Raw genomic sequence first — 17722 nt, forward strand, 5'->3', positions numbered from 1 at the left:
GCCACCAGGCGCTCGCCAACGTGCCCCACCTCCAGGCCTGGCTCCAGAGTGGGGCCCCGGGGACCCGCGTCCGGGCGAGGGAACACTGTGTCCAATATTTATGTTCATCATAAGGGGTCTTTGGGCTGCACTTCGTCTGGCCCCTCACCTAGGACCTGTCTGCCTTGGGTGACCCTACCAGGGGCATGAAGCCCCTGACAGCATAGCTCCTAGGATCATTGGGACACTCAAACCCCTCCACCACGATAAGGTGGCAGCCCAGGGAGAGGTGTATCCAAACAAAGAGATAATTTTGCCTAAATTTGCATTTTGCCTACAGAATCAGCTTCAGCTTCACAGTTTTAACACAGACCTGTTTTTGTAAACAGGCTTCCAAACATGAAAGTGAATGTAATGTATGTTGCAGCACAACTTTAACAAAGCACCTTGCTTTCTTTTGTTTACAACAAGTTTTTGAGCATTAACTCTAAAATTAGCAGAGCTGTGATCATCACGACCTACATATTACAAACATGCACATAGCAGAACACGGCTTGCAGACTTCATGTGCACTGATGTGTGTCTGAGCTCTGCTGCAGCTCCTTGCAGTTGTCAGCCCAAAGGGTGGTGAGTAAGCAGAATTTCTGCTCACACATTAGGTGCTTCTACGTTGTGAGCCATATGAAGGGGAGGGCTGACAACCTGCCTGTGTTGCTGCACAGGGAAACACAGCAGCCAGGTGGGACACAGAAGATAGATGGTGTACATACAGAAAAAGGCATGACCTCAGGCCTGGGAGCAATCTTTAACCTAGAGTCTAAATAATTTATAGCCTGCTCTGTGTGTGCACAAAGCCTGACAGCTGCCACCTCGCAGTTGCTGAGTACCATCAATAAGCTGTAAATGAGGCCGCAGATCTGATTGCAGATAATAAGATTCTCTTTGTTAAGTAGTTACTTGATCACATATGCACCCCTTATAGAGAGGTTACTAAATCCATCTGAATACATATAGTATGAATCATAAATGTTTGTTATGAGGAATGTCTGTTTGTCTTTGGCATGAGCTGCTCTTGACACATTCTGTGCATAACTTGGAGCAAACATGACACAATTTGCTGAGTAAATAGTCTTTATTTGTTCATACAGAGGATAAAAGACAGAGGTTTGAGGTACATGTCACAGTGACACAATCAGAAAGCACACAACTGTGCTTGGTCAGCGGACAGGTTGTACACCATACCTGAACATCAACGAAAGTTTCATCAGCTGAGATGTATTTTGCATGGATAAATAAGTCACAGACTGTTTATTCATCCAGGAACGAATGAGGCTGTTGTGTTCACTGAGGAGCGATACCTGCAGCACTGCAGGTGTCACCTGTCTGCCTGACGAAATGTGAAAAGAGAGCACAAAAAGGACCACAGCATGAATATTAATTCGCTGATTATATCAATGCACACATGGCCACCTAGTTCATAGCGTCACAGTGGAAGCCATGCATTTTATTTACTTTTATTATTGTGGGAATGCTACTGTTTTAAATAACTAACTACTTCTGCATACATTGTGTTATTTTAGCCATTCATACATCAAATTGTCCAGCTCGTTTAGGAGATCCGTGCAATGACTTTTATTTTCTCCCCATAGAAATACATTGAGATCTCTTCAGTTTCTTCAAAAAGCATTTTCCTTGAAATCTGCTTTTGCTAGTTTAAGCTTTTAGCTACAGTTGTGTTTTTTTTTAACTTTTAGCTAATGTCCTGTTTTTTAGCTTTACCAGCTGGGTTTCAGCTCCTTCAGCAGCCATTCAGCACTCAGAAATCATGCTGAATTTTTGCAGAAAATGCTGTTTCCTCTAGTTAATACTTTTAATTTAGATTTGTATATCTGACTCCTTATAGAGGTCACTGAAGGGTATTATTATATTCAATTAGAAAACAGAAATTCAAGGTCATGCATAATTGAAGTTATTATTAAGACATAAAAAGGCTGACTGAGGGTTAAGTGTTTTTTTTAGTAGCAGCTCTTTTATTGAGGTTAACAGTGAAACTAATCATGTGATAATTCTTGCTCTGCAGTTCTGTTTTATTGGAGTCAATTATCAGGCTCCTTGTGTGAATCACTGTAAGGTGAATGCATGTGCAGTGTGTGTGTGTGTGTGTCTCATCCCTCCCCCTTCCCTCCCCTCCTCCCCCCGGTCTTTGTCCCTCCGCCAGCCGTCGGAGGAGCTCTCTCCATCCAGCCGTGCGTCCTGCTCAGGAGCTCCGCCAGGATGATCCAACCTTCACTTCACTTTCATTCTCATGTAACCCTTCCGCCTTGAGACGCCCATGCTTTGCCCTCCCTCTGAGATGCGACACCGCGGCACGGTTTCCCGGAGAACACCTTCATCTTGTGTCGCTCCTCCTCGCTGATAGAGAGCAGCATGCCCGACGCGGGGACGGCGGCGGCGGCGGCGGCGGCGGCGGCCACCTCCACCTCCTCCTCCGGCGACGGCTCCGAGAGCTCCCGGCACCGACACCGACCGCAGCAGGGAGAGGCGGAGAGGCCAGACCCGGGCGCTGCCCCGCAGCAGAGCTCCTCTGGGGTCCTGGGTGAGTCGGGGCGCCTCTGTTAGCTTTGGGTTTTCTGAGGATGAGGAGGAGGAGGAGGAGGACAGGTGATGTTCGAGACGAGCAGCATCACACTCCTTTTGTCTCCACCAGGGCGTCCAAAAACCATGAAATTGTAACATTACAGGCCTGTAAATATGGGCTTTATTTATTATTTGGCAGCTGCTTTTCAAAAACATCTCCCTTTTATGCTCTGCTCAAGGAAATGGCTTCATTATAGACATCCCAGAAGCTTGTTTTGACCTTATTGTTGAGTAATGAGGAGCCTATATAAGCTCCTGTCTCCAAACTGTCCCAACCATGGACACACTGTTCCTATTTCTGCTGTATGGCATTCCTAAAGGCTGCTAATGTGTTAGAATTGACTGGTAGTTGTTTATTTTGACCAGGATTTCCTTATGCCAGTCAGGCTTTATGGTAAACAAAATGTTTCAGTCACATAAGGATTTCTAAACTATCTGACTAGAGATCAGTTTCTAGGCCATTTGATAGGCTACAGGGCAGCCAGTGCAGGTTTTGTTAGTTTAATAAACCATAGATGCCTGTAATTTGCTAGTGTTTGCATGTGGACTGTTAAATACCTCTTTATTATTATAATATCTGAGTGCCATCCCTGCTTTAAATTCTGCCAAAGCCCTCTGTTTGTGACAAGTGTTTTTGACTTTACAGCCATGATATGACCTAAAGATTTCAATGTTAGGGCTATTTTGGGGATCAGATCACAATATTAGCTCCAGTGTGGATTATTTTCCTGCATGCAGGGTGCAGAGCAGCGCCTGTGCTCCCTGGGAGCTCTGCTGCAGAGTGATGCAGTGGAGCAGGGGGCTGTCAGCACAGGAGCTCCTTTCCACACTTGGTGGAGGTAACCTGAGCAGGCGGCGGCGGCTGACTGGAACAGCAGACTGATGTCATCCTCCGGGTGTTTGAATGGGTCACGGACACTCTCCAGGGTCAGCGGGCTGAAAATGAGTTCAATTATAGAGCGGCTTGATTTGCTGGAGGCAGCAGAGGAGCGAAGTGAAGGACTTCCAGTTTGAACTTGGGAGGATTGAGACAAAATACAAATAATAATTTAACATGAGATCACAAGTACAAACGTTTTAGCAAACAAGAGCTGGCGCTCTGAAATGCAGAGCAGTTCTCAGTACATTTTCTATGTTGGAAACAGATGCTGTGAAGTCCTGATTGGTTCTGATTCAGTCATCTGAGCTTGTCTCATTATTTGATCAAATATTATAGATGAACAATCAAAATGTTTGCTGGAGTTTGGTAAATAAGTCAGTATTCATTTTGTTTGTGTTTCTGTTGTTAAACATCAAAAGTCAAAACTCTTTGGTGATTCTCTAAAACAGAAAATACAAAGAGCAGCAATCAAGGACAGAAAAATGAATAGATTCAGCAAATTTCTTTAGGTTTTCTGCAGTTGAGGCATGAAAAGAAGACTAAAAATCTAACCTCCACAGTTCTGCTTTCATGCTGTTTTTAATAAAGTGAGTCCAGCAACAACTTCTAACCATTTAGAGCAGGGTTCTCCAACTACTGGGCCAAGGGACCGATACTGGTCCATTTATTGTTTGGTACTGAGTTTCACAAAAATAATAAAAACGTATCTTAACCCTCCCGTGGCCTTCGGGTCAAATGGATCCAAAGTTACAAGGGCTTCTCTTCCTCTCTTCAGCTCCAAGGGCTTCAGGAGGTTTAAAACAATTTATAGAAATATGTTTATATACACTGGTCTGTGGGGTCTTTTATTTTGAAAAATGACCGCTTCAGTTTGGACCGCTTTCCTGCACTTAAGTCAGCCACAGCTAGTTTTCATGTATTACCAAACCTACTAGATAACCGTAGCAAAAATGATTAAAAAACAAATTAGTTTAGGGAATAATATCTTGTATAAAATTGGTTCTTGGTACAAAAAAGTTGAATTAGAAAACACTGTCTCAGTAAAAAACAAACAACCACTTTTCCAAACTTAATTGCATGTCATTGAAAAAAAACAGCACATTAAATTTTAAAAACTTGAAAACTAGGTTTTTAGAAACATTTTTTAAATGTTTACCACTGTGTTGGTGCTGCTTTACTACAGCTGGTAAACATGTTGTTTTGTTGTTATTATTCAATGACTTTCCAAATGTTTTCAGGAAGTAACAAGTATTTACAGCAGTATATTCAGGTTAATGCTTGTACTGTTTTACTGTAGAGCTCTGCTGCTGTAAGAGGAGCAAAATGTGTTTTCTCTTACTGAAACAAGCAAAGTGTTCCCTGGAAATGATGTTGTTTGGCTCCATAAATCTGTGTTTATCACAAGTTTTTATTATGTGGTCATTTTTTGAATGCCACTTACCTGTTTTTAAAAAATTAATAGCATCAGATTTTAGAAATTTATATATATACATATATTTACATTTTGCCCTGATTGTGAAAAAGTACAGAGATAATCAGAAAGAACTTCATACTACAGGGTGCCGAGGGAGGAGCTGTGGTGTTCTATGAGGACATCTGGAGTGGCAGAGAAGTATGTTAGACTGGTCCAGGACATGTATGAGGACAGCAGGACATGTATCAGGACAGCAGGACAGTGGTGAGGCGTGCTGTAGGAGGGACAGATAGCTTCAATATGGAGGTGGGAGTGCGTCAAGGATCGGCTCTGAGTCCCTTCTTGTTTGCTCTGGTGATGGACAGACTAACAGATGAGGTCAGGCAGGACTCTGATGTCTGCAGATGACATCATGATCTGTGGTGAGAACAGGGAACAGGTGGAAGAGAACCTGCAGAGGTGGAGGTGTGCACCTGAAAGACGAGGGATGAAAGTCAGCCGTAGGAAGACAGAGCACCTGTGTGTGAATGAGAGGGAGGCAGGTGGAGCAGTGAGGCTACAAGGTCAGAGGTCACAAAGGTGCAGGACTTCAAGGACTTAGAGTCGACTGTCCAGGAGGACGGGGAGTGTGGTGAAGAGGAGGTGAAGAAGAGAGTCCAGGCAGGATGGAGCGGATGGAGAAAAGTGTCAGGAGTGTTATGTGATAAAAGGACGCCAGCAAAGGTCAAAGGAACGGTTTATAAGACAGCGGTGAGAGCAGCTGTGTTGTTTGGTTTGGAGACAAAAAGACAGGAGACAGAACAGGAAGTGTCAGAGCTGAAGATGTTGAGGAGGATGACTTGCTGTGGCGACCCCTGAAAAGGTTACAGCCAAAAGAAGAAGAAGAAAAGAAATGAAAATATACGGCTGAAAGTCTGATCTATCCATATAAGACCGTAAAAAAACCTCCTGGATGCAAAAGGTTTCTACATTATCATACGCTCTTGCACAGCAGCAGAACAGGCAGGGTGATTTCTCCATTCAGCTGAGACTTTGGTGGCAGCCTGGAAGGATTTTCTTTGCTGGAACCTTAGAAGCTCATTGGTCTCCATGGCTCTTCTATATTTTCCTAATCCCTTCACAGTAGACCGAAGTGACTTTGATCCTTTGTTCCACCTTCCTCTGTAGCTCAAACACTCACAGTCCTTCGTTTTAAGGATTAATTAAGTGCTTGTCATTAGAAAATGCAACGTAAAAGTCACTTAGACCGTGTTCCCTCCAAGAGCAGCGCTGATAAGGTTGTGTTTTATAGAAATGAAGTCATGTATTTTCTGGTTGCTCAATCGGTCACTACAGTTGTTTGAAACACAATATGAGAGTCAGTCTTATTTTGGTAGAACATGCAACGTCAACAGATTGCTGTCAGAAAGTCTCTGGACAGATTATCACAAACAAGAACAGATTTTTTGTGCTTATGTGTGAAAGTTTATAAACGTTTATGCTCTTTGTATGCTCTTTTTACCTGTTTACAGCTTCTTCTGTCAAACTACGTCATACTTTGTGGTATTTTAACTATTCATATATCAGAACATTTAGCTCGATCAGGAATAGTTTATGACTTTTGTATTTTTTTGTATTTTTTGTACTTTTCAAAATATTTAACTTTAGTTAAAGTAAAATTTCCCATTGAACTTTATTTTTGTCTTAAGATCATTTTAGTTCATTTTTTGCAGCTGTTAGCTTTTAGTGACCATTTTGATACTTTTAGCATTTAGCAATTTTTTTTGCTGCTTTTAGATGTTACCTACTATTTTTCTAATTATAGTTTGTAGCCACTGGTTTGCTTGTTTAAGCGTTTTTCAATGGTTCTGCTCAGTGTAGTTTGGGTTCTGCTTGTTTTAACTTCAACTCAGTTTCAGCTTCTTCATCACATTTCAGCCTTTTCACAAAAAATGCATTTCTGTCTCCTTAAATTTTATTTTTATTCTACCTTCTAGTTTTAAGTTCAGGTCATTGTTTTCCATTTGCACCATTGACTAATGTTAGCATTTTGCCTGCGTTCAGCTTTATGCCAGCCATTATAAAGTGTTAAAACGTAGGAAGGGTTTGCATTAAAAGCTGCGGATAAAAAACGTTTTTCACCCCTGTTCCGAACTGAGAGTGCAGGGCTTTTCTGATTTAAGGGTCTATTTCCCTCCATGTAAACCTATTTAACTCCATACTTGAAGCCTGGCATTAATAAATGCTCTTTACAATCTGCAAAATGCATGAGGAGAACGTATTAAAGCAGGAAGCTGCACTTTTCAGCCGGTATCCAGCTCCCTCTGTACCTTCCTGTTCTTTGCCTCTTAAGCAGGTTGAAACCTCAGCTTTGCCTCTGACAGATTTAGTCAGGTTCAGTGTCACACAGGTTTCCTTAAATACAGCAGCGTGAGGGTGGCGTTGGGAGGAAAAAGCGTCACTCTGAACTTTAAGAAAAAAAAGAAAAAGCTGTTTTTCACAGCAGCAGACAGAACGAGCCGCTGGTTTCTGCCCTCCCACAGCTTCATAAGTGAAGAGGCTGAGGAATGTGGTGCTGGATGATAAAAATGCCAGCAGCGTGTTGTTATGTCTAATGACTCCGAGCTTAATGCCTCTCCTTACAGCTGCCTCTTTGCCTATATGTAGTGTACGAACAACAGATACAGTGTCTGCTCTTCCTCTCTCCTCCTCTTCTGGAGTAACCACTGAGCTGCACTTGAAGTCAAGGAAAATCATCTCTGAGGTCACCTTGCTGCTGGTGATATTTTATTTTTATTACCCTTTAGCGGAAGGGGTCAAACACATTGCTAGTGATTTAATGTTTGATAAGAAACAATATTTATTAATTCATCCATTGATTTTAAAGTCTGTGTGATGAAAACTCACACACGTCTCTGTTTCCTCCTAAAACCAACTCTTCTGATCCCATAAATACAGCGTTCATCAGCTTATGTTGCTGAGAGGAGAAGTGATGATCAGATTTAATACGCCTGATCAGAATCGATGCTTATTGGACCTTATTAGGCGTATCTTGTTCTGGCTGTGGCCTGAGAGATTCACATTAATTACAAACTCATCATCGCTGTCAAAGTCCAGTGTTTCTGTTATCACTTACAGTTGTACCGTCACAGTCGGCTGTCAGCTCAATTTTTAGTGCCACGACAAGCATCGTTTGTTTGAATGAGTTCCATATTGGGAGGGTTTTTCAGTGTGTCGCCTACAACCTATGTGACCTCAGCTGACACAGAAGGAATGTGGCTTTTTTAATGCACGTTGCCAAATTTAAGACTTTGGTGGGATCTAAAGTGCTGTTTCAGGGCACAGACACGGTTACAACACGAGGACTCGTCTAGCTGCATGCTGAAAAGGTTAGTGAGTAGCAATAATGAGAACTAATATTCAGTCCTCCGCTTTTCATTTACATCCCTGCTTCCCTTCTGCCCCAGTTTTCAATAAGAATTTTACATATTTGGCTCTTCTCCTGCTCAGTACTAAGAGGAACTTTTAAAAGAACTGCATTCTTTGAACCTTTTCACTTATGCATATGCCCAAAACTAGAGCACAAAATATGCAGATATGTTTCAGGAAGTTGCAGACAATTTCCCCGAGTTGTGATAAACATTTTGTCCTGCCAGTGGTGATTCACCCGCCCTAAATTCTCAAGTTTTTAATGGCTTTATCACATCGCTCGTAATGCCTCTTTGCCTCTCTAGCCCTCAGACTTCTAAATCCCTGTTTATGCCCTCTGGAAGTTTACACTTTTCCATTTATAGCCATGAAGATTATCTAACTTTTCTCAGAAATTGATAGTACACACCCCAAAGCTTAAAGTGTTTTAAAGCACACAGAGAAGAGCTGCTGGTGTCGCCCTGTCAACCTTATCAGTTAGTTTTTTTCTCCTTTTTCTTTCACCAGAGCAGTCAGTGACCACTTTTATCCTACATTACTAAAAGGAAAAAGTGGGATTAAAGTGTGTTCGGTCACCCTGTCCTTTAATTTCTGCAGCTGCACTGACTAGGTTTGGATTTGTTACCCTTTTTTTTTCTCTTAGTTGCTAAGCACACCCTGGAGAAATACAATGACCATGGTGAAGAATGCCGTTTTTAGGCCTGGCGGATCTGTTCCACATTAGCTGTTCCTAAAAAAGTGGCTAAAAGGCCAGGAAGGCTCAGGACTCTGCAGCTCATAAAGGGACATATTAAGGTAGGCTCAGGGACCGTCAGTGAGACACAGAGAGGTTTTAAATCACATTGTTTCTGCAATATAGGTCTTTGTCCTCTATCATTCTTTGTTCTCTTCTAACACCCTCCTGTGACTCATTTTGGTGGGCCACTTCTTTGGATTTGTCGAGCGGAGCTGCACTCAATCCTCACTATCTTCTCCTTATTACCCTCTGAGGTCAAAGTTAGACCTCAGTCTCAAGCAGAGACATGTTTGTTTGCTGCCTTCCTGTGATTATGACTTCATATCTGCAGAATGCTCGGTTGCTTTTGTCTTGTTGCTATTTTTCACCCTGAGTTTCGAACATTTTTTTAACCTTGTGTTTTGTAAGTGTTCAGTGCCTACAAAGAAGAGAAATCAGTGTTCATCAATCTCTATTTTGCTGCAAAATCAGAGTAACATTTATCTAGTTTTGTCATGGGAAAGCAACCCTTTCTGCTTGTATTTTACACAAAACCCACAGCTGTAGGTGACAGATTGGCCGTGTGTCCTTTGAGATTTTGCCTGACTAAAATGTCCTATTTGAGGAAATGAGTTTTTCTTGTTATATAAAATAAATGTAGGAGAATCACGTCTCTTACGGTATTCATTTTTATCCTTCCCGGATGCAACATCAAGTCACGAGGACACTGAAGTATTTTATGGCTCTGTCCTTGTTGGTCTCCATTATTTTAGCACATTTAACCTTCAACAACCATCCAAGGGGCAAAGGATCAACTTCACCGTTCATGTAAAGAATAATGTGCTTTTTGCAGTAGAAAAATCTGTATAAATAAAATGTTTAGAAAATGCATAAAAGCCATGAAGCATCTTAAAGTATATGCAAATAGTCAATCAAAGACAACAATATACCTTTTAGGATCAGTACTGAAAGATAAAAAAGATTTTATTAAAATAATACAATTATTATAATAATAAAATATATACTTTTTTTACTGAACATAGTAAAAGAAAGTGGGATTTGTTTAAATAAAGGATGTTGTCTGATGTTGGCCCACCGTTTGCAGCTATAACAGCTTCAGCTCTTCTGGGAAGGCTTTCCACAGGTTTAGGAGTGTTTTTTTTAGGAATGATCAGTGCTTCCCCATGCACTCCAGTGCTCCTATGAGAGATGTGTTTCCTCTGGTTTTCATTTACATCCCTACTTCCTTGTCTCTCCACCCTTTTAAGAAAAATTTGAATGTGGTTCAAACTTGGGAAAGGCTCAACAGCAATATTTTGTTTGAGATTTTTACAGGGACATGTCTGCTATTTTTCTGTTTCCCCATGTATTTTAGTTTAATGTTTTGTTTAGTTTTTTATTGTTAAAGAACTCGTACTCGTCTGCATAAATGTTTATTAATATTACTAATTTAATCAGAAAAGTCTAAATTTCTTTATGCCTTTTCTTGACTTTTGCTGGTAAAGTGTTGAGGATGTAATTGAGTGTTTTCTAAAGATGCTTAAAAAGTTTAATAAACTGAGGAGACGTGATTTCTCACTTCTTGTCAGATTAGTGTCAGTAAAACCTCAGCGTTAGCTGGGTGGTGTCTGTGTTCAGGACTTTTAACTTTTCCTGTTTTTTATTTTTCCATACAGTCTAACTACTTCTGCATATTTGCTCTATTTCAACCATTCATATATCAAAACGTTCAGCTCATTCAGGAGATGAGCGCTATGACTTAATTTTTTTTCTAACTTTTAAATGCTTAACTTTATTTACAAATACTTTCCCATATGAATCATTCAGATCTCAATTCCTTCCCAAAAGAATTGTTGTTTTTTAATCTGCTTCAGCATATTTTCTCTACTTTTGTCCTCTTATGTTACTCACAGTTTTTAGCTACCTTGTTGCTACTTTTAGCTTTAAACTAGCTTTTGCTACTTTTAGCTGCTATTCTGTCACTTTCAGCTAATGTGGCCTTTTGCTAAGTTTAGCTTTGTCAGGAACGGTGGAGATGACAGAGGCGAACCCAGAATGCAGACTCATTTTAAAGAAAGAAAAACTAATTTATTAAACTAAGAAAACGAACAAAAACAAAAAGCTGACGTGGCAGCAAACACATAAGAACTAAATAAAAATACATAAATGGAACAGAACTCAGAAAACCAGGAACACAGAGCGAAGCGAACAAGAGAGACAAACATCAAACAAACCTTAGACAATGGACCAGCCAGGTATGGGAAGAGTGACCGGGTTTTTAAGACTGCAGATAACGAGGTGAGTGGGAACAGGTGGAATGATTACTTATTCGGGACAGGTGAAGATGGGCGTGGCTAACAGACAAATGAATGACTGGGGAAGAGTGGAAATGAGAACACAAACACAAGGAGGACAGAATCAAGAAGAAAACAAAAACCAGATAACTAAAAATAGAAAACAAAACCAAAACACAAACCAGAAAACTAAAACAAAACCCAGAAAAAGCCAAATCACCACAAGCTTTTGGTTAACCATTTGCTGATTTGAGTTGCTGTGTTGCTACTTTTAGTTTTTAGCTGATGAGGATGGATTAGGAATGAGGTCAGGTTGAAGGACTGGGAGATAAAGTTAGAGAGGACAGACTGAGACGGTTTGGACATGTGCAGAGGAGGGACAGTGGGTATACTGGTAGAAGATGTTAGAGACAAAGAGGAGACATATGGACACAGTTAGAGAGGACATGGAGGGAGTTGGACTGAGGACAGAGTAAGAGGGAGGATGACTCGCTGTGGAGACTCCTGAAAAGGAAACAGCAGAAAGAAAAAGAAGAAGCTTTTAGCTACTTCTTTCTGACTTTAGCTTTTAGTTATCCTTTTGCTGCTTCTAACTTTGAGTTAGTGTTTTGCTGGCATTTTACTACTTCTGGGTTTTAGCTTGCATTCTGCCTCTTTTAGCTTTAACAACTCAGTTTCATTTTCTTCAGCAGATTTCATCAAAGCCATTCAGCTGTCTGCATTCAGTTTTTCTAGTTTGCTTGGATGCTTTCCTATCTTTGATTAGCTTTTAATTCTGTGACACATGTTCTTGTTACCAACCATTTGAAAACTGCCGAGCTGAATAAATCAGGATGAACTGTTGAAAACATTTTTCCAGATTCTTGTCTCTCTCTTTTTTTTAAGGCAATGAAAAATCAGAGGCTATTTAGTCATTAATAACATCCTCTTCTGGTTGTCACTGAGTGGGAGAGGAAATGGGAGGATTGGTGTCGTAGTGTAGAATAACCACTGGTTCCTCTGGTGTATTGATCTGACTCGGAGCCTCCTGCATGTTTCCTGTCCAGGAATAGAAAACATCATACAGATCAGGTCGTCACTCACTGCTGCAGCTTGTCTCCACATGCACTCCTCTGTTAACTTCCTGCTTTATTGTAATATGTATGATCATTTCTCATATAATACCCACTTTGCCTCATGTTTACTGGACTGTTGGAGCTCATGATTCTCACATGATAATTATAATTATAAAACAACCTCTTGGGACTTCAACACAATCTGGATCATCTCAGTTTGGATGATGGACATTTTTCCCTGCAATAATTCAATTAACCTAGACAAAGTAGCGGCGTGCACAGCTTTCCTTCACAAAGAAGGATTAGTTTGAGCTTTTTTTGCAGCGAGGAAGAAATACAGTAACGGGCCAACATTAGACTAACGGTTTGTGGTAAAACTCAACCAGATCTTCTAGGATTTAAAAAATGTTTATCATTTGTATTGTCGAGCAAGAATATTCCCTCATGTTTTTTCTGCATTTTTGTTTACTGTGAACATGAATAAATAATGAAACAAGAGACCTTCGACACAGAAAATCAATCTTTTTGCACCCCTTTGTTGCAGTTCATTCTGGTTGTTTTCTGTTTCATTTTCACTGTTTTACTTTTTTTACAGCCACTTTATATCACTTTATGGTCATTTTATGTTATATTTAGTTCTACATTTAGCTACTTTTTGCTTTTTCTTATCCCACATTTAATAATTGTTCAACTTTTTTCAGTATTTTATATGTCATATTTGTCTTTTTTATATTTTTGCTTTTTTCACATTTGCTGTGCTTATTGCCATTGCACAATACTTCTAGATGTAATATTTATGTGTATGTGTCATTTGGAGATAAATATATTTCTCAGCGAGCTTCTCTTTGGGCTGCTTGTACATGAAGCTAAAACCAGCAGTTGATGTTCTTTGCATGTAGACAGGATTCACCAAGAGTAGCTAACTTTGGATTTACTGAAAGCCATAAAATTCAGACATCAGCAGATTCAAATTAAATTTGATTCATTTAAAATATTTTTTTGCTTCCGGTTCCCGCTTCATGGTGATCTGACTGAGATTTGGTTGGTTTGATCATTTAGAGAACATGCACATTTATATTTAACATATTTAGCCGCTCTTTATCAATTATCCAGACAGAAATGTTAGACAGGACAAGAACACATTTCCTGTAGGAACTTTAGTTCGACTAATCTTCATCCTTTTGTTCTGTCTTTATCAAAAAACTCTTCTTCTACTTGTTGCCCACTCCTCAACAAGGAGGTCTGTTTGCTCCACAAAGGCTGCTATTCATTACTTTAAATTCATCATCACCACTCACTTATTCATAATTTGTAATCCCCAGTTTAACAATGTTCGATTCAGCCGGTTAGAGAAGCAGTCGGTGGCTGTGTGTGAATCAGTACTTTGTGCTAATGAGGCCTGAAAACTGTCCACCTTTCACCATTATTTCCTGAAAGAATGACACACAACATTATTTTCCTCACTTAACCCCAGTTTTATAACATCCAGCTGCCTTGTTTGTGCTTCTTTGCTCTTTCACTGAAGTAGATCAGTTAAATTTACCAGCTAACCAAGGATGAACCAGTAGTTTTCCTTCTGGGCACACCGGGAAATGAAGGAGGCAGATTTATAAACTCTAGGTTGGGACCACTTGGAAAAAGTGATGCAAAGCAGAGAAAGAGGATGCAAGGGAGAAAAGAGATGTGGTGGCACTACGGCTGGTCTCCCCCCTCATCCTCGTGCTTCGTCCTTTGCTTGGCTCTCAGCCATGGGGGCCTCCAGGGTCACATGCAATCATTGTTATTCAGAAGCCAAGGACGAGTCCTTATTATGGACTGTTAATGAGGAAACCAGAGTCCTGACATCCACAAACAGGGACATCTTTATTCACTTTGTCACAAAGATTGGACAGACAGCTCACATCTTTCTGTCATAGAAAGAAAATCCTGATCTTAACTATAGGTTATTTATTCTCAGAGAGAGAGTGAGAGCTTGAATTGGCATTAAGCTAAATTCATAAGATTAAAATAAACTTCCTTGTTTTAAATGAAACTGACTTCCTGAATAGTGTTTTTACCACAAACTAAATTAATTTTGATGGGAAAATACAACCCTGCTTTGTTTCTACAGGTCAGATTAACATATATATTTTTTTCTTCCTGTTTTCCAGAAGTTAAATGAAAGCCTTATTAGTGTTAATGAACAGCTGTGGATTCTAGCAGATGATTAAGATGATGAACATTAAACATGCAACAAACTAGTAATTTATCAGCTGGCAATTTATTCTGCCCAATATTTTTGGGAAATAAGATAATTTGCACCAAATGTTTATTTATGAGGATGGTAAACAAAATAAAAATAAACCAAAGACACATCTGCAGGTAGGCAGCTGTACCAGTGTGGGTGCTGGGAACAAATGTCTTCAGCTGTTTGGAGATAATCCATTTAGTCAGTAAATACTGTATATATGTAAAATAAGTGTACTGCAGATGTACTTACACAAAAACCTTGGAATGTAAATGCACCAATTTACTTTCAGCAATCTTTTAACTCTTGTAATTATCACACTTAATTCCATTTTTCTTGATTTTTTTGGACATTATTCATCCTTTAATGGTCTTCCTGGTTTCCATGTTTCTCTGCTTTAATACACCTGATTTCAATAAATAGATCAGTAACAAGCTTCTGATGAACTGGTTGACTTGATAAGGACGAAACTCAGTCATTTGAGTTGTGCAAAGATGCAATGGCCACTCTTTCTCCAGAAAAAATAGAAGTTTTTGCCTACAACTGCTAAGATATGATCAAAAGTTGTTGCTTTAAATGCAGTCTGTGAAAGATTGTAGACTTTCTGTTGTGGAGAAGGAGCTGTACAGCAAACCATCTGAAATGAAAACAGGGCACAAGAGCCTTTAGCCAAAAACAACTTAAAGCAAACTTGCTCAAACAAACTATACAACTGCCTTGTCTTGACTATTGCAGTTCCCTGGAAAATTAGATGTATTATTTATGAAGAGCTTTGCTGCATAACCTGAATGTCTTGGATCTGCATCATCTCTGTGCACAACAATGCACAGCCAGAGACCAGTTCAGCAACAATAAAGGCCACACTGCAGGCTTGTGTGAAGACATTACAGACCAAAAAGCCACACAGATTGTTTAAAGCTCTAAGCTCCTCTGCCGCCTGGGCCTCAGGAGATGTGTGACAAGCAATGTGTCCTTTAATCTCCTGACAACAGGAAGAAGATATCACTCCGTTGAATCGAGAACAACCAGAATGTACAGCTTCTGCTCAGCCAACAATGCTGCTAAATTTACATTAAAACACAAGAGAAACAGTTTACCGGTAATATTTTCCTACATTTTAGACAGGTATTTAATTTATGAATGTGTGCTGAAGCAGGGAAACATCTGAAACATTCAGGACAGTCATTAGTTGAATTACGGGCCTCTGTAAAACCCATCATGGATTATTAGAAATATCAGCAATATCTGCTGGTATGTCTTTAAACCCTCTCTATTATGTTGAGAAAAGTTTAGTTTTATATTGTTGAACAACATTGTTGTTTTTGTACCTGAAAATACAAATTTCAATAATAAAAACAGTTTTTTTTTTCATCTTTTATGCAGAGTTTGGCGAAAGAGATGCATTAATCAGCTACAGGTCTGATTTCTGGAGACACCATATTGAAACAATTAGGAAACTGGTTTTGAATAAAAGCTTTTTATATCAACTAATGTTGAACCCGCCGGGCTGTAATTTTCCTACATAAAAATACAACACAACCCTCTGCAGCAATGTGAAAGTGTTTTAGGTTAATGCATCTGCTAATGGAAGACACTATGTACTCTGCATTGAACTGCAACGTACTTTACCACTGAAACAACTGAGTGTATTAAACCAGGTTTATTTGTGTCATATCAAGTATCCCTGTCTTCCTGTTTTCAGATTTGAAGGCTTCATCCATGGAAGCTCAACATATAGAGTGATGACAAATGCCTCCTGACTGAGTGTGAAGGCAGGAGAGCTGAGACAGGCATGAAAAGAAGAAGAGAAGGACAGACTGATTTTGCTCGGAGGAAGCAAAGTGAGAGGATTTCTGAGAGAGAAGGAGGCAGGGATGGTGGAATAAACAAGTTAAGAGGAGAGAGATCAACAGGGCTCCGGCGTGTTGGAGGAGAGCAGGCTGAAAGAAAGTGAGGAGTGCTCTGCTGCATATTCACTAAAACACATCTTTGTTTACAGCTGCCAGTAAAAAGCAGGTCACAGCGTTGAATTGGCTTGTGGATGTGTTATCTCTTTAAATGTATGCAGCCCATGCATTCACCTTCCATCGAGGGTGGATAGTGAAGTGGCAGTAGCCTCGAGCAACAAAGTGAGTCAGTGTTTCTAAGTAAGAGAGAGCAGAAGGGAGGGAGAAGGAGAAGGTGGTTTATTGTTTGAGTTTCTTCCCTCAGGTCATTCAGGCAGAAGTTACAGAATCCTTGGCTTGATGCCCCTCAGAAGTGTCTGATTTATGTCAAACGTTTCAGCTGCATGACTAGATTCGATAAGTTGGAATAAAATTGTTGCATCTGTTTAGAACCAGCTCAACATGCAGGTTTTCACCCCAGCCATGTCTCTGTATGTGTGTGTGTGTGTGTGTTTGGGAGTTTGTGGAGACAGTTGGAGACTCCCAGCAGATCTGACCAGCTGTTGGTTTGTGTGTGGGCTTGTCTGCACATGATGTCAGGAAAAGGAAATGGTTCTAATGAAGAAAATTGTTGGGCGTTTGAATTTGATTACACTCACTAAAATATTCATTTTATTCTATTAGGGTCATTTCTTCCTTTTCACACACTTAGTGGATGTGGTAGTAGACAGAACACTCCCATCCATCCAAAACATTTATTGGAGGCTCTGTCCATCTATTTACCTTTATTACACCATTTCTGTCTCTGTATATTCATTGAAATGTCTAAATTATGCTCTGCTCCAGACCTTTTTCTAGAGATTTTTCTCTTCACTCAACCTCAGGAAGGCTATCACCTTGTCTTTTATGATATAAGTACATAAATGCATCAAAATGCTGCTGCAATTGTTTTGTTTATTACCCCAAATTAAAACTAGTTAGTCATAATAGCTGTGAAAATACATGATTTTTCAATGGTTTTTAGTTTTTTTTTTGCTTTTAACACAATTTCTACATCAATAAATGATTGTTTTGGGGGTCAATGTAACCTAAACTCATCAGGGTTTTTGTAAAATTTGCTTTAGAAAACAGCAAATATTCCTCGCCTTTGTTTACAATTCGTAATTGTTGGCAACAAAAGTTGACTCTGCTGATTTTACTCATTTATTACAAATTATGCAGTACACT

At 39.9% G+C, this 17722-nt stretch overlaps 1 protein-coding gene across 1 annotated transcript in view; it reads left to right on the forward strand.

Annotated features, from left to right (window-relative positions):
- The first annotated feature begins 2406 nt into the window (after positions 1 to 2406).
- The window catches only part of ano8b (anoctamin 8b), a 38483-nt gene continuing 23167 nt past the window's right edge, over positions 2407 to 17722 (forward strand). Inside the window, exon 1 of the mRNA XM_017413477.3 lies at positions 2407 to 2575. Coding sequence (XP_017268966.1) covers positions 2407 to 2575 — 169 coding nt within the window. The remainder of the gene's footprint in view (positions 2576 to 17722) is intronic.

Source organism: Kryptolebias marmoratus, linkage group LG24 (genome assembly GCF_001649575.2).
Source record: "Kryptolebias marmoratus isolate JLee-2015 linkage group LG24, ASM164957v2, whole genome shotgun sequence".
Lineage (NCBI taxonomy): Eukaryota > Metazoa > Chordata > Actinopteri > Cyprinodontiformes > Rivulidae > Kryptolebias > Kryptolebias marmoratus.